The following is a 23,384-nucleotide window of genomic DNA, read 5'->3' on the forward strand; positions in this document are numbered from 1 at the left end:
TTTCAACAATCTCTCACTTGAAGATTTGATTGGAACAATCATATCTTCACACCATTCTTTCTACCTTTTACCATCATGTTGCTTACGTTTCTGACAGGTCACAAGAGGATCGACATCAAGTAAATTTATCAGCGTTGATCGCCTTCATCATGAAATCTGCTATGTTATCTTTGGTATGGATCTTCTGCATATCTACCGTTCATTCTTCCACCTTTTCACGAATGAAATGGTATTGAACTCGTATGTGTTTTTTCCTTGAATGAAATGTTGGATTCCTTGCTAGATGCAAGGCGCTTTGACTGTCACAAAACAGAGAGACATACTCTTGATTGTGTCCAAGCTCCTCCAATAGCATCTTCAACCAAATTGCTTCTTTACTAGCTTGTGTAGCTGCTACATATTTTGTTTTTGTTGTGGATGTAGCCACAACTAACTGCAATTTTGAAACCTAGCTTATAGCTCCACCAGCAACTTTGAACACATATCATGTAGTAGATTTGCTTTTATCTAAATCCACTGCATAGTCAGAATATACATACTCATTGATCAATAAGTTTGATCCTCCGTAACATGATGCAACATTGGAGGCCCCTTTGATGTATCTAAGGATCCTCTTTACTATATTCCAATGCTCTTTGCATGGATTCGTCATGTACCGACTAACTACTCTCACTGCTTGTGCAATGTCTGGTCTTGTGCATATCATAGCGAACATTAAACTTCCCACTACTGATGCATACGGTACTCGAGACATCTTCATCCTCTCTTCTTCACTGCTAGGACTCATACTGGAGGATAATTTGAAGTTAATAGGAAGAGGGGTAGAAATTGGCTTACAATCTTGCATGTTGAATCTTGACAATATATTCTTCAAGTAATTCTTTTGTGAATGCCAAATCTTCTCATTACTTCTGTCTCGGTGAATTTGCATCCCCAGAATCTTGTTTGCTGATCCCAAGTCCTTCATTTCAAATTCCCTAGCCAGTTGTGCCTTCAAGTCTTCAATATGATCTTTGTTGGGTCCTGCAACTAACATGCCATCCACATACAACAGCAATATAACAAAATCGTTATCACCAGACCTCTTGAAATAAGCACAAGGGTCTGCATTAAGTCTGTTGTATCCAAGACACATAATGAATGAATCAAATCTATTATACGAACACCTAGGCGCCTGCTTTAGACCGTACAGAGATTTGTTCAACCTGCAAACCAAGTTATTCTTTTCGTTTTCTTCAAAACCTTAAGGCTGGAGCATATAAATCTCTTCTTCAAGATTTCTATGAAGAAAATCTGTTTTAACATCTAGCTGCTCTAGATGTAAGTTCAATGTAGCACACATTCCAAGACTACTCGAACTGTTGTTAGTCGAACCATAGGAGAAAAGATTTCATTGAAATCAATACCTTCTTTTTGAGCATATCCTTTGACCACCAGTCTTGCACGATACATCTCCACTTGATCGTCATCATTTCGCTTGATTTTGAAAAATCATTTGTTACCAATTGGCTTCCTTCCTTGTGGTAGTGGCACCAGGTCCCATGTATTATTTTTATGAAGGGCTTCAATTTCTGCTTGCATCGCCATCATCCATAGTGAAGCATCTGAGCTGTTTATTGCCTCCTGGTATGTTGATGGCTCACTATCCTCTGTTAAAAGGTAGTATGCAACTTTTCCTTCTATAAAATAATCTGAGTGTCAATTGGGACGTCTTCTCACACGATCTGATTGACGAGTTGTTGGAGCTTTAGATATCTCTGGTTCTGCTTCAGAAAAATCTCATTGTTCAACCTCCTTGTCCACATGTATCTGTGTAGTCTCTGACTTTTCAGCGTTATCATCGCCTTCTTTTCTTTGTAGTTTATCTTCTACGAAGATATCCCTACTAATGATCACTTTGCAGGCAATAGGATCCCACAAGCGATACCCCTTTACTCCATCAGCATATCCCAAGAATTTGCATTTCCTGGATTTTGAATCCAGCTTTAAGATTTCTTGGGAGTTGTACATCACGTACACAAAACTTCCAAATACATGGAGGTTTGAATAATCATCTGGTTTACCAGTCCACATCTTCATTGGTGCCTTCAGCTCTATTGCAGTTGATGGAGCTCGATTCATCAAATAACAGGCGGTATTGACTGCTTCTTCCCAGAATGATTTTTCTAGGCCTGCATTCCTCAACATTGCTCTTGTTCTTTCTAACAAGGCTCTGTTCATCCTCTCTACCACTCCATTTTGTTGAGGAGTGTTCGCTATTGTGAAATGTCTTTTGGTGCCTTCTTTCCTGCAAAAATCATCAAATTCTTCACTTGTGTATTCTCCTCCATTATCTGTTCTGAAACAGTTGATCTTATTTCCAGAATCAAGTTCCACCCGCACTTTGAAATTTTTGAAAGTTGAAAACACGTCTGACTTCTTCTTAATAGGATACACCCAACATCTCCTGGAGTAGTCATCAATAAATGAGACAAAGTATTTTGCTCCGCCTAGGGATGTAACTGGTGCTTGCCATACGTTAGAGTGAACCAATTCTAGAACACTTTTGTCTCTAGAATTTGATGTGTTGAATTTCAATCGGTGTTGCTTACTTATTATGCAATGCTCACACAAAGTATGTGATACATTTGTTAAACCTGGAAGTAGCTTTTGCTCCACAAAGACTTTCATTTATTTTTCTAACATGTGTCCAAGTTTCTGATGTCATAACATTGCAGAATCTGAACTACATGAGGCAACAGAGGCTTATGCTTCTAGCACAGTTTCTCCCTTCAGCATGTACAAGTTTGTTGCTATATTTTTGCCTTTCAGCACCACAAGCGCTCCACAGAACACCTTCATGATTCCTTTCCGTGTTTCAATCTTGCTTGCATTATTATTCAACAATCCGTAGGATAATAAATTTTTCTTCAGGCCTTCCACGTGCCGCACATCTCGAACAACTTTAATTGTTTCATCATACATCTTCAATTTGATGGTTCACACGCCAACGATCTCTAAGGCATGATCATTGTAACTATACACAGATCCTCCTGAGATAGGTTCATAATAATGGAACCATTCTCTTCTCGAGGTCATGTGATATGTTGCTCCCGAATCAATGAGTCATATATATGCATATCTCTTTCTATCTTCCACGGTGGTTGACGCTTCACAGCATAGAGCATCTCCATCATCTGAAGTGTTTGCGGTATTACCTTGTGGATTGGAGTTTTTATTTAAACTCCAACAATCCTTCTTCAAGTGACCCTTCTTTCCACAGTTATAACACTTTAAATTCTTCTTTCTTCTCGACTTTGATCTACAATGTATGTGACTGCTACTTTGGTCACGTTCCGTTGATCTCTCTCTCATCGTTGTCAACACTTCTGCTTGTTGCAGATTTACTTGTCTGTCTTCCTTGTTCTTGCGCCGATTTTCTTCTTGGAGAACAACAGCTGCAACGTCATCGAAGACTAGACTGGTGACATTACTATTTGTCAAGTTGATGATGAGTTGATCATACGAATCAGGTAGACTTTGAAGTAGAAGTTCAGCACGTTCTTGTTCTCTTATTGTACATCTTAAGGATGTAAGCTGAGAAAATAATGTGTTCAGTGTATTTAAGTGCTCTGTCACTGAAGTAGATTCTGGCATACGAAGAGTATACAATTTTCTCTTAAGGAAAATTTTATTGTGCAGCGATGTGGCCTCGTACAGTTTGGTGAGATGATCTCATATCTCCTTAGATGTCTTCTTCTCCTCGATGCTTGACAATACTTCATCTGCTAATGCTAGATGAAAGTTTGCCATAGCATTCCCGTCCATTTCGATCCATTTGTTATCATCTGTGAAATCTACCGACCTTTCACTAATAGCTGCTAGATAACCGTCTTTCCTTAAGATGACTTTCATCTTCAATTTCCACAATGAGAAATTTCTCCCATTGAATTTTTCAATATCAAATTTCGTTGCCATAGCTTCTATTTCGGATATCTCCCACTATTTCACTATCGTAAATAGTTCTCTGGAACCTTTAAAGAATGTGTAATACATTTTTATTTTATTATGTTGGAGGATCCACTTTTTAGTGGCAACCACAACGACAATAAGTAGATATTACACACTCAAATATGGCTCGAATACCAATTGTTGCGGAAGACGGCTATCGGATAAAGCAAAATCGCAACTGACAATTTGAGAAAATAAAAATAAAGATAAAGAAGATACAAAAATTTACGTGAAAAATCCCTAAATAATACAGGGTAAAAATCAAGGGCAACGGTAAAATAATTTCACTATGAGAAAATAAGAATTACAATCTCTCTCGATCTACCAAGGAGAAAACAATGATAATTCTCTCTTGATAAAAAAGAAAATAACTGTCAAGAAACTCTCTAAATTCTCTAGTATTGAGAGAAAACTATAATGATTTGAGATGATTTTGAAGTTAAATGAGTTAGGGTATTTATTTTTGAAGCTTAAGGACTAATCTTATAAATATCCTAAAGTACAATGACTAAATTGTGTAATTTACCCTTTAACAAAATTCAACAAATGTTATTAATTTTCGATGCCATTAATTTTACACCAAAAGCACCCATTTGCAACAAAGTGGCCAGCCAGTTTTGCTGGCTTTTCAACAATTATAATCTCCAAAGGCGTGAACAAGATCTCTCTTTTGTATCAAATTAGTTGGTCACAAGGAGAGCATGGAATAAAAATTTAACACGACACAAATCCGTATTCAACGTATAACTCAAGTCGAGTCTGATAATTTTATTTTACTTTGCAGAACTAGATCAATATAGGTACCTAACACTAACGGTTCATATTAGATTCGTGTTCATATCATGTTTTTGTTTTTTGTTTTTGACATGTTACCCTTTGAAGAAGTTCAAATGGAAAAGGAAAAAAATCCGAGAAATGGATAAGCTTACCAGATTTAATGATGTTACCAAATTTCATTCTTCCGGAGAATAAAAATAACAGGTTTCTACCATACGAGTAAATGAAAATAAATCTTTTTATTATCAACAATTAGAAGAAAATAAACTCTCTTTTTTTTCATGCAGAAAACAGGAGAGGAGAGCAAGCCCTGGAAGCATCGGCGAGTAATAATGGCGTCGAAACGCCAGATTTTGTCGCTGAAGGCTATCAAGGAATCACCGAGGGTGAAGTTTTTTAATGTCACCTGAGATTTCCAAGATTGGCAATGAAACCTGTGGAGTGTGGGATCACATTGAGGTTGTTGGCACTCCATTTAAAGCAGAGAAGATACCAGAGGATGGAAGTAAAGATGGCGGTTCTGAACGAGGAAGATGCTGGAATTGAAAAGGGTGACACAGTTGACGGCGGTGAACAACTTGAGAAACAAGCTTCAATGGATCATAATGACGCGACTGTTGAAAGCTTCAGGATGCTAAAGAAACAGCTACTGAAGCCGGATGCATTGACCGAGGAAGAGACTCAGTCAAAGCAGTGGTTACTTCCGAAGAAGTGGCAGCCATCGTGAAGGGTTTTTTTTTTTTTAAGTAGGAACATACCAAGCTGATACCATGTAGTTTCGGGAGAAATAGAATTCTGATTTTTCACAGGAAAGCAGTTTCTGGAGAAATAGAATTCTGATTTTATTTCTTAACTTGAGTTGCAGAAAAGAAGGTCCTCATTCTTTTAAAAAGACCTTGTACAAGTAGTTTAACCTTATTCAAATTCTATTTAAAATTTAAATTAGAGATAAACTAGGAAATGTATCCTAAACAAACTAGCAAGCTATTTACAAAATAAAACAAAACTTATCTACGGTCTACATAGTTTATTCCACTGCAACTATAAATAGGAAGTTCACAACTGTCCTTTTGATTTCATGAATCTGTTCGAATGATGAAAGAGATTACAGGTTTAGTATACAACATGGTTCACTTACTTAATGACCACATGATGTCAAATTATTAAAAGAAGGACAAAACAAAAACTCTATATATATGTATATGTATACACCGTAATAGAAAAAAAAAAGTTGTAAATAATGTCTAACCTTGTCCAAATGTCCATATCACCATTCAATCGTTTCTCCTCATTTAAGTAGCGTATTTCTTGATCCCTCAAATAATGTATCAATTTCAAACAGAATGTAGCAAAAGCAGGTTTCGAAGAAAAGCCAAAATCCGAAACAGAACCGGTGATTGAAGACCAACGCTAGGAAATAATCCCTGAAAACGCCAAGAGCCAATGAAACTAGCCTCGATGCTCCGAATCAAGAAACTGAAGAACAGATCAAAGAGGAACCGAAAGACAAACAGGAGGATGAAGGCAGTATTAACAGAGAAGGTTGATAAGGAAGTTGAGACAGCTGATGGTAGCGAAGACATTAAAGAAAATTTCACGGAGAAAGTAGCACAAATAAATTCATCCACTATCGAACAGAGATGAAGCAACTAACGCGGTCATAATAGTAGTTCATAATTTATAGTTATATTCAAATTTATGTCAAATGCTCAATTATTTTAACATTGTGGAAGACTACGGTGCAGTCTCAACTGAATTTGTCCAGGAAGCCGAATCCAAAGAGCAGAAAACTCAGAGGTCGAAGAAAATTCAACCAGTGACAAAGAAGGATCACACATTACGAAAGAATTGGATGAAAGGAAACAGGATGATAAGTCTGTAGACCCTGTAAATGTGCAGAGTGAAGATAGAGAAGCACAAGAAGAGGTCGAGATTGTCGACAACTTGAAACTAGGTCATGGCGAGAGTTATAGTGAAGCTATGACAGAAGAAAGAGCGGAGACAACCTTAAACGACACGGAGGTGAACAAGGAGCTTGTAAACACATCATATATCAGCTCAGCCGAGATGAGTCTAGAAAATATCGAGAGTGATGCTAATCAAGAGACTGAAGAAGTGGAGAAGGTGCAGCTAGCAGAAATATCCTCCAACTTGGCACCCGAAATCCCAACTAACAACAATGATGAAGTAGAGGTAATCAAGAGAGATGGTGATAAGGTCTACACAGCTAAAGATCAGACTGCTGAAGCTGATAATGGCCTAACAGCAGAACTGGGAGCTAAAGAAGTTGAAGAAACTGAAGCAGTACCTGAAACATTGTCCGATCACACATCTCAAAGAGTTGAAACTCTTCTCAAAGATGATGACAGTTTAATTAATACTTTTACGGAAGACAAATCGGATAAACTTCAAAGTTCTATCCGCACATTTTTTCCGAGGATGAAGAGATCAGAACTGCACCCCCAATTGAGAAGATAGAAGAGATACAGAATGATGCTGGAACAAAACACAATATCGAAGAAGATTCTTTAGACACAAAGACAACAGAAGAGGTACTGCATCAGGAGGATGAAGCTCTTGCATAAGATAACATTGACAATGCTTCTGCTCCAAATATCCAGTCGGAGAAGCCCGAGGAGAAAATTCAAAATCCTGCTGTCACATTACTGTCCGAGGAGCATAAGCACGAAACAATCAATGAAGTTGACAAAACTGAAGAAATGAAAAATGGAGACTCCCATGGAGATGAGGCTGTAGAAGAGAAAATCACAGAAAATGATGAGACGAGGGAGCCTGAAGAAACGTTGGAAGGTGAAACAAATTCTTGTCAGGTTACACCCGAGGAATCGGAGGAGCACAGAACTGCTACAGAAGAAAAGAAAATAAAAGAAGAAGAATCATTTGAAGATGAAAAAAGCACACAATCAGAGTGCACAAGAGAGCTTCAAGGTGTCTTGGAAGATGGAGCAGTGGCGGTTCATATTCTCCCTGGTGAGACTTCAGCAGTTAACCTACATACTGTACCCTCTACGATGCCTTCTGAGGTCAAAGGAAATGAAACAGAGGAAACAGAACTGAAAGAAGCTGAGAGTCTGGAGAAGATTCGAGAACAAACAAGAGATATCAAGGAAGTCTCAAATTTCAACGAGACATGTGGAAGGGCTTCTGACAATGATCTACTCACTGAAACAGAGGATGCTGCAAACGGAAAGAAAATTGTCATAACAAATTACATCGCAGTGATCGAAGTTTTGAAAGAAGAGGTAAGCAAACCCAGCTCAAACCCTTAATAATTTCATGTATTTCCTTGCAATTAAAAATCTATCATCTTGATAACAATTAAATTAGGGGCCAAACGAACAGGTCATGGAGGACAAGGAAGTTACTGAAACATCTTATTCAACTTCCCATTTGGAAGAGGTGATCGAAGATGGCTCTGGAGAAATTGAGCTAAAGGATAAACTGATTCAAGACAACAAGGTCAGGAAATGAAAACTAAACTTTGTTCATCTTACATGTTCTTACTCTTAATATCTGTATTGAAGCTCTGATTTATAACAGCTCATTGTGGAAGTTCAAAAGACCAGTGAAAATGAGATAATTGAATACCAAATCGAAAATTGTCATGCTTCAATTTCCAGGATTGAAACTATAGCAGTAACAGAAGAGGTTGGACTACTCTGCACCCTACTTTCAAACTTAGTATAACGTTTTTGCAAATGTAAATATAATAGGAACTGCAACAGCCTAGAGGAATTTCAGGAATCTGTACGAAATTACTTCGAATGAAGAAAGTGATTCCAGGTTTTAGCATGGTTAACTAATTGAAGGACCTCATGAAATCATATTACTAAAAATAGGCAGAAGCTAAAACTTTATATGCATATATGTACATATATCTGTACACCATAATGGAAAACAAAGTTGTATATAATGTCTAACCTTGTTCAGATGTTCAAATTGCCATTCAGTTGTTTCTCTTCATTTAAGTAGCAGGATTCTCAAGCCATCGACTAATGTATTAATTTTAAACAGAATGTTGAGCTGGAACCACCAGGTTTTGAAGAAAAGCCCGAATCTGACTTGGAACCTGTGGTTGAAGACCAAAGCAATGAAACACTCCCTGAACACACTAAAAGCAAAGATGACGAAACCACAACTAATGTTCAGAATCAAGAGACTGAAGAACAGATAAAAGAGGAACTGAAAGACAAAGTGGAGGCTGAAGGCAGTATCAATGGAGAACAAAACAAGAATGATGTTACCAAGGCTGTAATCTTGTCTGAAGAGGTAAAGAAAACTTGAAAATATTTTACCTATATAATTATATAAGGAGATTTCTTATGTTAATTGAAAAATATTAATATTAACAGGTTGATGGTAGCGAAGATATTAAAGAACATGTCATTGAGGAAGAAAGTAGCACAAATGAACTTCATCCAGCACCAAAAGGAGATGAAACAACTAATGAGGTTATATTAATGATTCAAAATGGATAATTTTATTCAAATAGATCATTTTATATATCAAATTCTCAAACATTTTAACTATGTATTCACAGGTTGAAAACTGCAGCTCAGTCTCAATTGAACGTATCGAGGCAGCTGAGTCTGAAGAGCGGATACAAGCAGGAAACTCGGAGGATGAAGAAAATTCAACCAACAACAAAGAAGGATCACACATTACGGAAGAACTAGACGAAAGGAGACAGGATGAAGAATCCGGAGATCCTGTAAATGTGCACGGTGAAAATAGAGAAGCAGAAGAAAAAGTTGAGATTGTCGACGACTTGAAACTCAATCATGACAAGAGTCATAGTGAAGCTGTGACAGAAGAAACAGCAGAGACAAGCTTAAACGACACACAGGTGAACAAGGAGCTCGTAAACACATCAAATATCAGCTCAGCCAAGATGAGTCTAAAAAATATTGAGAGTGATGCTAATCAAGAGACTGAAGAAGTGGAGAAGGTGCAGCTAGAAGAAAGATCCTCCGACTTGGCACCCGAAGTCCCAACTAACAACAATAATGAAGAAGAGGTAATCAAGAGAGATCCAGATATGTTTTACATGTCCGAATATCAGATTGAAGAAGCTAATAATGACACAACAGAAAAACTGGAAGGTGATAAAGTTGAAATTGAAGGAGTACCTGAACCGTTGTCTGATAGCGTACCCCCCAGAGTTGAAACTATTCCCAAAGATGATAGTACTTCAACTAATACTTTTCAGGAAGAGTAACCAGAGGAGCAACTTCAAAGGTCTCCCTACACATTGCTTTCCTTTCCAAATGAAGAACAAAACAGTTCCAAAAGAAGAAACTATTGCTAACGAGGTTATTCCAAATGATGAACCAGAGGAGAAAATTCCAACTACATCTTCGACGTTGCCTTCTGCAGAAAGGGAGCATGGAGCTGGAGACATAAGTGAGGAGGTAGAATATGTAAAAACAAAGGAATACGTAACCATAAATCTAGATGTCGTTACGGGAGCTGAAATAACTGGTAAGCAGACTCATGAGACTAATGAACTGGAGGAGATTACGAGCTCTCCATTGGTTTCCCTGGAGAAGGAAGAAGATGTAAGCTCTGTTGAGAAGATAGAAGAGGAGAAATTGAGTGATGCTGAAATTCCAGAGAAGATTTCAGAAAAAAAAATTGATGAAAAGAAGTCAGCAGAGACATTTTTTGAAAATGAAGCAATTAAGGAGCTTAATGATGCTAAGAATAACACTCAGGCTCTCCAAATGGAGGAATCAAATGAACAATTTTTTACTTCAGAATTGCCTGTTGAGAACCTAAAGCATAGAACTGAGGCCAATACTGAAGAAGAGGTGAAGGAAGTGGAAATTCTTGAAAAGGAAGGACCTCAGGAGTCTGAAGCTGTTATCAATCAAGAAACCATTGTTGCTCGGGCAATAACTGAGGAAGCTAGAAAAAAAGGAAAGAAGCAGTAAAGGTTGAAAAAGAGAGTTGTGAAGACTCATTAGCTGGAGAAACAAAAGAGCTAAACGAGTTTCATTTACTTACAAAAGAAGAAACTACGTCTTGTCTAGCTTTCTCAGAAGATCAACTTCATATTTTTTCAGCCTCTGCTATAACTAGTGAAGAATCGGAGCATGAAACGAAGGAGAAAGAAGATGAGCAAACAAGCGAAGGGGAAATCATAAAGTATGAGATAGAAGAATATGCTTCAGATGCAAAGACAACAGTGGAGATATGCTCACAGAAGGGCAGCTCTGTCGAGGTAGAAGCTGTTGCAGAAGATGAAATGACTGCTGATAGTGGAAATCACAAAGCTGAGAAGATAGAAAGCAAGAAAATAAAGGAAGCAGAATTCTTGCGAGATGATAGTGGAGAAGATGCAACCTTGCAAAAGGAACTGCTTCAGGGTGATGAAACTCTTGTGCTAGAAAATAATGCTTCTTCACAGACTATCCCAAAAGAGAAACCTGAGGAGAAAATACGAAATCTGGTTGTCACATTGCCATCAGAGGACCATGAGCAAGAAACCATTAATGAAGTTGACAAAACTGAAGAAGAGAAAAGAATAAGTTATTCATTTAGTTAGTATTTTATTTTTAGAATATTCATTAATTATTAATTTTTGTGATTTAATTATTTATTTTATTTTTTCTATGTAGGACGTTAAATTTTAAAAATTACATTAAAAAATAGAATTTTGTAGTTTTTTTTATTTTCAAAATAAAAGTTGGCTGAAATTTGAATTTAAATAAAACTCAATTTTAGAATAATTTTTTAACATTATATTTTATCTTTGTATTTTAGTTTAAATAGGTTTTAGTATTTTAATTAAGTTTTAAGATATTATTTTATATTTTATATTTGTTTTAGGTATTTTAGTTTAAATAAGTTTTAGTATTAAGATTTAGAATATTATTTTAAATATTATTTTTTAGGTATTTTAGTTTAAATAGTTTTAAGTATTTTAATTAGGATTTAAGATGTTTTAGCTTATTTTTAGGAATTTGAAGGCTATAAATACCTTCTCATGGTAAGCCTAGAGAAATATCTCTCTCATTTAAAAATAAATCTTCTTTTTCTCTCTAGTTTTCTCTCTATTTTTAGCATGCTTTTCAATTATGTTAGGTATGACTTTAGTCATGCTTAGCTAATTTTCTTTCAAGCCGAAGACTAAAGTGAAGGTTCAAATCAAAACGTGAGAATTGTAAGGTACTTAAATCGTTTCGGATTTTCTCTCTGTTTTCTTAGCATACTTTTCAAATCAAAACGATTTCGACATTGGTTCGGATATTGTTATGGTTAACGTTTGAATAAGGATTTGCTTATTGAAGCATATTTAACTTTCCGAGAACACACTTAGCAAAATTGTTTGCTAAGAGGAAACTGAGATCGGAATCGGTTATTGTTGAAATAATACAATCCGAGTTGGCAGCGAAGAATTGTCCTTGTAAGTCGACGTGAATCTTGAAGTAAAATTTTGTTTCGATGATCCGAGGAATTTAAGGCAAAGCTGAAGTCTGAGGCTACTTTCATTATAAGTTTCTTTTTATCTCAATCTCTTAGATTATTTATTTAATTATTTTCTTTTATTTAATTTTTATCTTTTATTTTAAAAATAACTTTTAAAACCCCTTTTTATCTTTACTATTATTATTTTATTATTTCCCTTTTTATTTATTATTATTTATTTTATTATTTTTTCTTTTTAAATTTTAATTATTTATTTTATTATATCTTTTCAACTTCATCTGGAATTTTATACTCCTCTAAATCAAAGAGTTTTACTAAATCACAAAAAATCATAGTCCATGTGGATCGACTCTGTTTCTCTATACTACATTTTCCTTTCTATTTAAGAAGCCAAAATTATTTTGATAGAAAAACGACGGTTATCAAATTGGCGCTGTTGCTGGGGACTAACGGCAAGTACTGATTTATTTTTCTAGTTTTTGATTTATAACCAGAAGGAACCCAGGTGAATTAGTAGATCAAGATCCGGAGACATACTCTAAAGAAGACACATACAACATCCCGATGCCAGAAGAAGAACAAACGATCCGAGAGCTAGCCACAGCTCCTATCACTTAGACACCATTATGCATTAATTTTCCTAGTGGCGGGACTTCGTTTCAATTAAAGACGGGACACATTCATCTTCTTCCCACCTTCCACGGCTTTCTCACTAAAGATCCGAACAAACACTTGTTGGAATTCAACATGGTTTGCACTAGCATGAAACCACAGGGAATTACTGAGGATTAAATTAAATTAAGGGTTTTCCCTTTCTCTTTAGCCGATTTGGCTAAAGATTGGTTATTTTATTTACCTCCAAATTTAGTTAATTCATGGGCTGGCATGAATCGAATTTTTCTTGACAGGTTCTTTCCAGCGGCTAAAGCAAGCGAATTACGAATGAGCATTCTTTCCATTCAATAAAAGACTGAAGAAAGTCTTTATGACTATTGGGAACGATTTAAAAAACTTTGTGCACGTTGTCCACAACACGGATTAAGTGAGCAAATATTACTTCAATACGTTTATGAAGGCCTTTTACCAATGGAGATAAAAATGATGGATGTCGCCAGTGGATGAGCATTAGTCAACATGACCCCGTCAACAACAAGGGAATTGATTTCAACCATGGCAGCCAACTCTCAACAGTTTTCAAGTGAACCCAACCGACGGGTTCACGAGATAAATACATTTTCCCTTGAAAATAAGGTAGATAAATTAACTGAAGTAGTTAATTCACTTGTTACATGAAAATCTAGAGCAATAAGAGCATGTGGGATATGCACAAAGCTATACCATCCGACAGATTGCTGCCCACTAATACAAGAAGGAGGCGATGCAAAAATTAATGCAGTAGGGAACTTTCTAGATCCTCCACAAAGACAATACAACCCATACAGTAATACTTATAATCCAGGATGGCGAGACCACCCAAACTTCAGCTACGCGGCAAATCAAAGACCATCATTGGAGGAACTCATAGGAAAGTTAGCAATTTCACAAGAAAAGTTCATTGCATCCCAGGAAAAATTCCAGAGCCGAACCAAAATACATCTTCAAGAGTTAGATAACCAAGTAAGCCGACTAGCTCAAACTATGGGAAATTGGAATCACAAGGAAGACTACCTTCTCAAATGGAGTTAAATCCGAGAAAGAATGTTAGTTCTATCACACTCCGAAGTGGAAAAGTTATCCCACCCGAAGTTCTAGCAGAAAAAGACGCACATCATAAAAAACAAGATAACATGCCACTTTCAGAAATACAAGGTACATCTAACACCCATCATTCTCTTTCTTCTCATGAAATCACGTCACCACCCTTCCCATCAAGATTGATGAAGCGTGGTAAAAGAGCTGAAGAAAAGGAGATCTTAGAGGTGTTCCAAAAAGTTCAAGTCAACATACATCTTCTTAAAGTAATTTGACAAGTACCAAGGTATGCTCGATTTTTAAAAGAACTTTGCACTACAAAGAGGAAATTAATGGGGCATGAAAAGGTAAATTTGGGAGAACATATCTCTGCAATTTTTTAACGAAAGCTCCTACCAAAGATTAATGATCAAGGTATGTTCACTATACCTTGCAAAATAGGTGATTTTAAAATTAAACGTGCAATGTGTGACTTAGGAGCTTCAATTAATGTTATGTCATTTTCTATATATAAAATGATTACTAACGAGCCTTTGAAGGAAATAGGAATAACCATACAGTTGGCTGATCGATCTATGATCTATCCAGTAGGAGTAATGGAAAACGTCTTAGTAAAGGTTGATCTATTATTTTTCCTGCAGATTTCTATGTCATTAACATGGAACATGACATGTCAGATACTTATTTTGAGGTACTTTTAGGCTGACCCTTCCTAAGCACCGCACATACAAAGATCGATGTTAGAAGTGGTATACTGATAATGGAATTTGACGGTGAGATCGTTGAATTTGATGTTTACAAAGTAATGAAATGCCCTGATCATGTTGAAAGAATTAATTCTGTTGATATTATAGATCATTTAATTGATGAATATATTGAATCTATTTTTTCTCATGATCTTTTTAAGGATCCTAAACTTTGCCACGAAAAGGAAGAAAAGGAGTTTGAAAATATTAATTCAATCAATTCTGATTTATTTTTATTTTCCTCTAAAACTAAAATTTTACCTTCTGTCTTTTTGGGCAATTACCAGAGCATTTGAAATATGTCTTTTTGGGCGAAAATGAAACTTTGCTTGTGATCATCTCAAGTAAATCTGAAGGAGAAGAGGAAGCTTTGATAGCAGTGTTGCACTCTCACAAAGAAGCCATAGGATGGACCATTGCCGATATTAAAGAATTAAGTCCCTCAACTTGCATGCACAAGATCAAAGTCGAAGAATGAGCAAAAGCATCACGAGAAGGACAACGCCGATTAAATCCACCGATAATGGAAGTATTAGAGAAAAAAATTCAGAAACTCCTTGATGCTTACGTAATCTATATGATATCGGATAGTAATTGGGTAAGTCCGATTCATATGGTTCCCAAGAAAACGAGAGTCACAGTGGTCGAAAATCAAGAAGGGAGTTAGTGCCCACAAGAATTCAAAATGGATGGTGAGTTTGTATTGATTACATGAAGTTAGACTCTCTTACTCGAAAAGATCTTTTCCTCTTCCTTTTATAGATCAAATGATTGAAAGATTAGCTGGGAAACTCATTATTGTTGTCTTGATGGTTTTTCAGGTTTTTTTCAAATCCCAGTAACACCAAAGGATCAAGAAAAAAATGACTTTTACTTGTCCATTCGGTACATTTGCATATAGTCGAATGCCCTTTGGTCTTTGTAATGCATCATCCACCTTCTAAAGATACATGTTAAGTATATTTTCCTACTATGTGGAGAAGGGCATCGAAGTCTTTATGGATTACTTCACGATTTATGGTAATTCTTTTAATGAATGTTTTTATAATTTAACTAATGTGATTAAAAGATGCTTAGAATATAACCTTGTTTTAAACTATGAAAAATATCATTTTATGGTTGATAAATGGTTAATTTTAGGTCATATTGTTTCCTCAAAAGGGATTGCGGTTGATAAAGTTAAAACAGATGTTATACGCTCACTTCTTCACCCCACAACTGTGAGGGAAATTCATTTTTTTTCTTGGCCATACAAGATTTTACCACAGGTTTATTAAGGAATTTTCGAATATAACACGACCTTTATGCAATCTACTTCAAAAGGATCAAGACTTTGACTTTAATTAAAAATGCAAGAAGTCTTTCTATTCATTAAAGGAAAAACTTATTTCAGCTCCAATTGTTCAGCCGCCAGATTGGAATCATCCCTTTGAACTTATGTGTGATGCATTGGATACTAGCGTTGGAGCTGTTCTTGGCCAAAAAATAGGGAAAGAGCCACATGTCATAGCCTATGCATCCCGAACTTTGGACTCGGCTCAGAAAAATTATTCGACTACGAAAAAAGAACTTTTTGTTATAATTTTTGCTTTAGAAAAATTTAGATCCTATTTGCTTGGCACTAAAATTACTATTTTTTCTGATCATGCAGCTATAAGGTATTTAATGAGCAAAAAGGAGGCAAACCCGAGGCTTATCTGATGGATCCTGCTTTTACAAGAGTTTAAAATGGAAATTAAAGACAAAAAAGGATGTGAAAATCTGGTAGCAGATCACTTGAGTCGAATTCCCCTTTCCACATCCGACTCATCACTTATAGAAGAATTTCCTGAAGAAAAATTGATGGCGGCGTAAAGCATAACTCCATGGTTTGCGAACATGGTTAATTATTGGCCACAGGAAAGTTACCATTAGATTTGCCGAGAGCTGAAATCAATCGAATTAAGTGAGAATCCCGATACTATATTTGAGATGATCCTTATTTATGGAAGCATTGCCCGGATCAAGTAATTCGATGATGTATTGTCGAAAGTGAGGTAAATTCAATTTTGCAATTTTGTCATTCTTACTCTTGCGGTGATCATTTTGGGCCAAAACGTACAACCCATAAAATTCTTGAATCCGGTTTCTATTGGACTAACATCTTTCGGGATTCTTATCTATTTTGTAAAACTTGTGAAAGATGTCAACGTACATGTAATTTAAGCCGTAAGAATGAAATGCCGCTTAATTCTATACAAGTTTGTGAAATTTTTTGTGTTTGGGGAATCAACTATATGTGTCATTTTACTTCTTCATTTGGAAATACTTATATTATTTTAGTTGTAGATTATGTTTCTAAATGGGTGGAAACTAAGGCTACTCAGAATAATGATGCTAAAACTATAGTTAATTTTTTGAAAAATATTTTTTTCAAGTTTGGCACGCCACAGGCTATAATAAGCGACAGAGGAACATATTTCATAAACCGAGTGATCGAGCTGCTAATGAAGAAATTTGGAGTAACTCAAAGAATTACTACCGCTTACCATCCACAAACAAATAGACAGACAGAAGTATCAAATCGGGAAATTAAAACAATTCTTGAGAAAATTGTTAAACCGGACATAAAGGATTGGAGTTTAAAATTAACCGATGCACTTTGGGCATATCGAATTGCTTATAAAGGTCTCATTGGGATGTCACCATACCGTCTTATTTTCGATAAACCGTGTCATTTACCAGTTGAGTTAGAACATCGTACTTATTGGATCGTTAAACAATGTAACATGGACATGGATGCAATTGGTGAAGCTCGGTAAATTATACATTCAAGAACTTGAGGAAATCCTAAGAAATGCCTATGATAATGCTCGAATATTTAAAGAAAAAACAAAAGAATTTTACGATAGTAGAATTTCTTTTAAAACTTTTTCTGTCAGTCAAAATGTTTTATTATTTAACTCCAAATTTCAACTTTTTGCAGGAAAGCTCAAATCAAAATGGCTCGGATCGTTTACAGTAACTTATGTATTTCCTCACGGTGTCGTTAAAGTTGAAGATAACTTAGGAGTTCGATTTAAAGTTAACGGTCAAAGATTGAAGTCGTATTATGAAAATACTTCGGTTGGTCTAATCGAAGAAATCAATTTAGAGGAACCCACACTTTAAAAAATCATGTCGTCGAGCTAACGACGTTAAACAAAAGCGTTTGATGGGAGGCAACCCATTTCGTTCTATTTTTTATTTTTTTTATTACATTTTATTTTCATTTCATTTTCATTTTACTTTTTTAGTAAACTTTATTTTCATTCTATTTATTTTATTTTATTTTTCTTTGAACAGATCCGAATTCCGATTGAATATTTAACAGTACATAAAAACTGACTTGGTTTGAATTGTGCAGAAAAATCGAACAGAACAGTGCAGAAAAAACTGATTTGGTTCGAACAGTTCAAAAAAATACACAGTAGATTCTAACAATGCAGTGCAAAAAAAAAAACAGATTTGGTTCAAATTGTGCAGAAAAGTTCGAACAGAACAATGCAATATCGGACATTATATTGTACAACAGCTCGTCTCTACCTGGCCGCGATCGCCACTAAATTGGGAAGTATTCCTTTTCCCTCTATTTGTTTTTAAATTCGACATACGTTTTGGGACAAAACGGATTAAGTGAGGGGGAAATGATAAACATATTTCAAATTTTTTCTTGACTTGTTTAATTGTTTGAAATTGAGTTATGTTGATATGTTTGGATCGTTTGTTGCTAGTCTTGAATTTCACTTTATACTCTTGCTTCCTTTTGGATTATGACCATGTTTTATATCGAATTTAATTTGCATGATTGGTGATTGATATAGTTATTAAATTTTTTGTTGAGTATTGATATTTCATGCTTTTGTCAATAGAGATGAACTTGACTCAATGTATATAAACTTTTCTTGTAAGATTTGAGTCTAACGATAATACATTTTCTTTCTAGCTCATTGTTTGACTTGTGTGTGCCGAACTAATTAGGATATTCTATAACTTGTAATCACAATGCATATCGAGACTACATGTTGAACGTAATGTTTTAATGTGATAAGGGCACCTAGGATAAACACACTTTTCCCAAAAAGCCTACCCGTTTATATATCCACTAGTGAACTAAATTTGAACATATTTCCCTTTCTTTGTTTTACACCTCATAATTAAACCCGAAACGTTTCTTTTTATTTTTTCTCTCTTTTCACACCCTTACCGAGACTTAAGATCTTGTATCACTCTTGTTCCACAAATAAAGAAAAAATCAATGTTTCAAAAAAATCGAACAAAAAATAAGTTGTTCACTGTTTCAAACAGCAAAAAAAAGAAAAGAAAAAAAGACCGTTTGTTCGGGAAAAAAAGAAAGGAAAAATCGATCGCTTAAATTGTCTTTCATCTATTATTTTTTCTTGTTTTGTTCTTCATTGTGCTTCATATTAATTCGTGGATTGTTCTTAATTATTTTGATCTCTTGTTTTGGTATTTTAAACTTTTCTTTCGACCTTTCCCCACCCTAACCTAAGCCCCGTTACACATTGTTTAAAGACCCCTGGATTATTGCATTATGTTCATTTTTCGTAGTGGAGACTTGATTGGATTCTAAGGCTATGGTAATATTTTGGTTAGTTTCGGTTTGAGCTATTTCATTTACCCCAAACACTTTGAGAGGATATGTGTGAATCTTTGTGAGATATTAAGTCATGTTTAATTGAAGTTGGCAATTAATTGTGATATCTTGCTTACTTTAAATTTTCTTTGTTGTATGTTTGTTTGATTGTAACTTGAATTCGACAAATATCATAGACTTAGTTCGATTGGAAGTTTGAGGAATAAATTAAAATTGAAGATGACAACTTATGATTTTGACATGTTAATTGATGAATGCTTGAGAACAAGTATTAAATAAGTGAGGGAGAATTTGATAAGTGTTTAATTTAGTTAATATTTTGCTTTTAAATTACTCCTTAATAATTGGTTTTTGTGGCTTAATTGTTCGTTTTCATTCATTTTCTGTGCAGGACGTTAGATTTTGGAAATTGCACAAAAAGAACAGAATTCTGCAGTTTTTTTATTTTCGGAATTAAAGCTGGCTGGAATTCGGATTTGAATTAATCTTAAGTTTAGGATAATATTTTAAACATTATATTTTATCTTTGTATTTTAGTTTAAATATGTTTTAGTATTTTAATTAAGTTTTAGGATATTATTTTTATATTTTATCTTTGTTTTATGTATTTTAGTTTAAATAGGTTTTAGTATTTTAATTAGAATTTAGAATATTATTTTAAATAATATTTTGTATTTTAGTTTAAATAGTTTAAATTAGGATTTAAGATGTTTTAGCTTGTTTTTAGGAATTTGAATGCTATAATACCCTCTCAGGGTAAGCCTAGAGACATATCTCTCTCATATGAGAATAAATCTTCTTTTTCTCTATAGCTTTCTGTCTATTTTTCGCATGCTTTTCAATTATGCTAAGTATGTCTTTGGCCATGGTTAGGTAATTTTCTTTCAAGCCGAATACTAAAGTGAAGGCTCAATTCCAAACGTGAGAATTGTAAGATACTTAAATCGTTTTGGAATTTCTCTCTGTTTTCTGAGCTTACTTTTCAAATCAAAACAATTTCGACATTGGTTCGGATATTGTTATGGTTAATGTTTGAAGAAGGATTTGCTTATTGAATCATATTTAAGTTCTCGAGAACACACTTAGCAAAATTGTTTGCTAAGAGGAAACTGAGATCAAAATCAGTTATTGTTGAAACGACACAATCCGAGTTGGCAGCGAAGAATTGTCCTTGTAAGTCGACGTGAATCTTGAAGTAAAAATATGTTTCGATGATTTGAGGAATTTGAGGCAAAGCTGAAGTCTGAGCTGTTTTCACTATAAGTTTCTCTTTATCTCAATCTCTTGGATTATTTATTTAATTACTTTCTTTATTTAATTTTTATCTTTTATTTTAAAAACAATTTTTAAAAATTCTTTTTATCTTTACTACTATTATTTATTATTTTTATTTTCCATTTTATTTTATTATTATTTATTTTATTATTTAAAATTATAATTATTTATTTTATTTTATTATAGAAGAGCTAAGCACGGAACAAGATCAGACAGAGGAGGCTGTAGCAGTGTTGAAAGAAGATGAGAGTCTCGTGAAGATACGAGAACAAACAGGAGAGATTGAAGAATCCTCAGATATCAACATGGAGATACATGAAAAGGCTCTCAACAGTGAATTACTCCATGAAACAGAAGATGCTGCAATCAAAGAGAACCTAGGCAAAGCAATTGCTGGATCAGGTGGTGAAGCAAATCAGTTTGAGAAAATAAATGAAGGAAATGAAATCATACCGAATGAAGTTTCAAAAGAGAGGTAAGCAATACTACCTCAAACCTTAATAACTGCGTGTATTTTGTATTCATTCTCCTTTGTATTGTCTTAACTGTTAACCGAGTTGGTAAAATCAACAGGTTGCATCTCATTCAACTTACCAATTGGAAGAGCCAACCAAAGAAGGAGAAGATGCACTTAAGGATAAACTTATTGAAGAAAAAACGTATGAAGAGGTCAGGAAACAGAAACTAAACTTTGTTCATTGTATTTATCCTTGTTTTTCTATATCTATATTGGAGCTCTGATCAATAACAGCTAAATGTGGAAGCTCAAAAGACAAGTGAGAACGAGATAACTGAAAAGCAGATCGAAGATGGAGCTGTTAAGAATCCAGGCCAAGAATCGGTTGTCAGGGCTGAAACCACAACAGTAACAGAAGATCACATTGAGAACAAGGGGATAACAAGTTCAGTTGTCGAGGAACATGTTCTGATAGATTTACATGAAAGAGTTGTGGAATGCTCACAAAAAGCTGAAGTCAGAGACGTCAAAGAGATTTATCCGGAAGTAGTTGAACATGGTGTAGGAAAAACAGTAAATAAACCGGTGGAAGATTCAACTACGGTATCCTCATGTGATGATGTTGAAAGCTTCAAGGAGACGGCAGACGAGATAATGAGCAAAGTGGAAATCGTAAAAGACAAGACTGTAGAAGATGCATCAGATACAAGGACAACAGTAGAGATATGCTCACAAATAGAGACCTCTGTTAAACTAGAAGCTGCCACAGAAGATGAAAAGACTTCGGGTCAGACTCTCACCGCAAAGAAATCAGAAGGGCAAATGCAGAATCCAACCTCTGCACCGCATTCAAAGGAAGAGCAATGTGTAAGAGCAAGTATAGCTGAGGAGATCGAAAGTGAGAAAATGGAGCAAGTAAAATTTTTACAAGATGATAATGAAGATGTGACCTTGCAAAAGAAACAGCTACAGGGAGATGAAGCTCTTGCAGTAGAAAATAACGCTTCTTTACAGACTATCCCAACAGAGAAATCCGAGGAACAAATTCCAAATCCCGTAGTCACATTGTCATCAGAGAAGCGTAAAAACGAAACCGTCAATGAAGTTGACAAACCTGAAGAAGAGCATATGAAGAAAGAAGAAATGAAAAGCAGAGACTTCGATGGAGAAAAGACAGTAGAAGAGTTAAGCACAGAAAAGGATGAGACAAAGGGGGCTGCAGCCATGTCAGAAGGTGAAATTAGTCGCCTTCGTATTACAACCTCTGCATTGCCTTCTGATGTCCAAGGGGATGAAACAAATAAAACAGAATCGAATGAAAATGAGAGTCCAAAGAAAATTCCAGAACAAACAGGAAGACCGAGGAAGCCTCGAATTTCAACGCAGAGATACATGAAAGACTTCTGACAATGAAACAGATGATGCTGCAATCAAAGAGAATATTGTCAAAGCAATTGATGCATCAAGAGGAGAGGAAAATCTGCAAGAGAAAACAAATGAAGGAAATGAGATCATGCTGAATGAAGTTTCAAAAGGAGAGGTAATCAATACTAGCTCGAAAACGTAAAAATTGCAGGCATCTCCCATTCATTCTGTTGTTTTTTTATCGACTTTGACAACTGCTAACTAATTGGGAAAAATTGACAGATCGTATCTTATTCGGCTTCCCATTCAGAAGAGCTAACAAAATATGCCTCCCAAGAATGCAGTTAAGGATGAACGAATTGAAGACAAGACAAATGAAGAGGTCAAAACCGCAACTAACTTGTTCATCTTTTTGTTCTTGATTTCCAAATATATTGAAGCTTTGTTTGGAAACAGGTCATTGTGGAAGCTCAAAACAAGTGAAAATGAGATGAATAAAAACCAAAGTATGGTGAACAAGGCCAAGCTTCAGTTGTTACTTTATGAACCCTCCTTTCAAAACTTCTAATATTATATGCAAACGAACCTATGATAGGGAAATAAAACAGTTTGGTCTGATTTCATAAATCTGAACAGATCTTTGTTTCATCTTTAATCAGGAATCAAGCACAGAATTATCGGTGGCGGAAGGCAAGCAAATACTCAAATACATTCAGCAGACCGGGAAACAACAAAGACAGCATCTGATAAGCAGATTCCAAGGAATTAGATCACATTGAGAACACGGGGATAACAACTTTGATTACAAAGGAGCATGTTCCAGTAGATTTGCGGGAAAGTTGCACGGTCCTCGCAAAAGGCTGAAGTCAGAGATGTCAAAGAGATCTACCCCAGGAGGATTGAATGCAGAGGAAAATAGCAGCAAACTGTTCAGGCGAAGAAGTGGCTCAAGACATGATCGGAAGAGATACAAAAAGACGAAACTAATGCTTCC

The 23,384-nt window shown here is 35.3% G+C and overlaps 3 protein-coding genes across 3 annotated transcripts; all 3 read left to right on the top strand.

Moving 5' to 3' along the window:
• The first annotated feature begins 6,210 nt into the window (after window positions 1-6,210).
• LOC120144314 (iroquois-class homeodomain protein irx-3-like) lies at window positions 6,211-7,245 on the top strand. The gene is made up of 2 exons (XM_039158411.1): window positions 6,211-6,337; window positions 6,533-7,245. Exons 1-2 carry the CDS (start codon window positions 6,211-6,213, stop codon window positions 7,243-7,245), a joined length of 840 nt encoding a protein of 279 aa, XP_039014342.1.
• Window positions 7,246-7,449: 204 nt separating this feature from the next.
• On the top strand, window positions 7,450-10,061 carry LOC120144294 (aspartic and glutamic acid-rich protein-like). Its single transcript, XM_039158399.1, has 6 exons — window positions 7,450-8,030; window positions 8,131-8,247; window positions 8,329-8,436; window positions 8,803-9,057; window positions 9,141-9,239; window positions 9,329-10,061. Exons 1-6 carry the CDS (start codon window positions 7,488-7,490, stop codon window positions 10,004-10,006), a joined length of 1,800 nt encoding a protein of 599 aa, XP_039014330.1. The 5' UTR covers window positions 7,450-7,487; the 3' UTR covers window positions 10,007-10,061.
• LOC120144315 (altered inheritance of mitochondria protein 21-like) lies at window positions 10,056-22,776 on the top strand. The gene is made up of 6 exons (XM_039158412.1): window positions 10,056-10,717; window positions 10,870-11,318; window positions 20,755-21,040; window positions 21,138-21,237; window positions 21,320-22,565; window positions 22,673-22,776. The coding sequence occupies exons 1-5, from the start codon at window positions 10,056-10,058 to the stop codon at window positions 22,430-22,432; spliced, it is 2,610 nt and encodes an 869-aa protein (XP_039014343.1). The 3' UTR covers window positions 22,433-22,565; window positions 22,673-22,776.
• Window positions 22,777-23,384: the final 608 nt, after the last annotated feature.

This window comes from Hibiscus syriacus, unplaced genomic scaffold (assembly GCF_006381635.1).
Source record: "Hibiscus syriacus cultivar Baekdansim isolate YM2019G1 unplaced genomic scaffold, ASM638163v2 tig00110888_pilon, whole genome shotgun sequence".
NCBI classification, from domain to species: Eukaryota; Viridiplantae; Streptophyta; class Magnoliopsida; order Malvales; family Malvaceae; genus Hibiscus; species Hibiscus syriacus.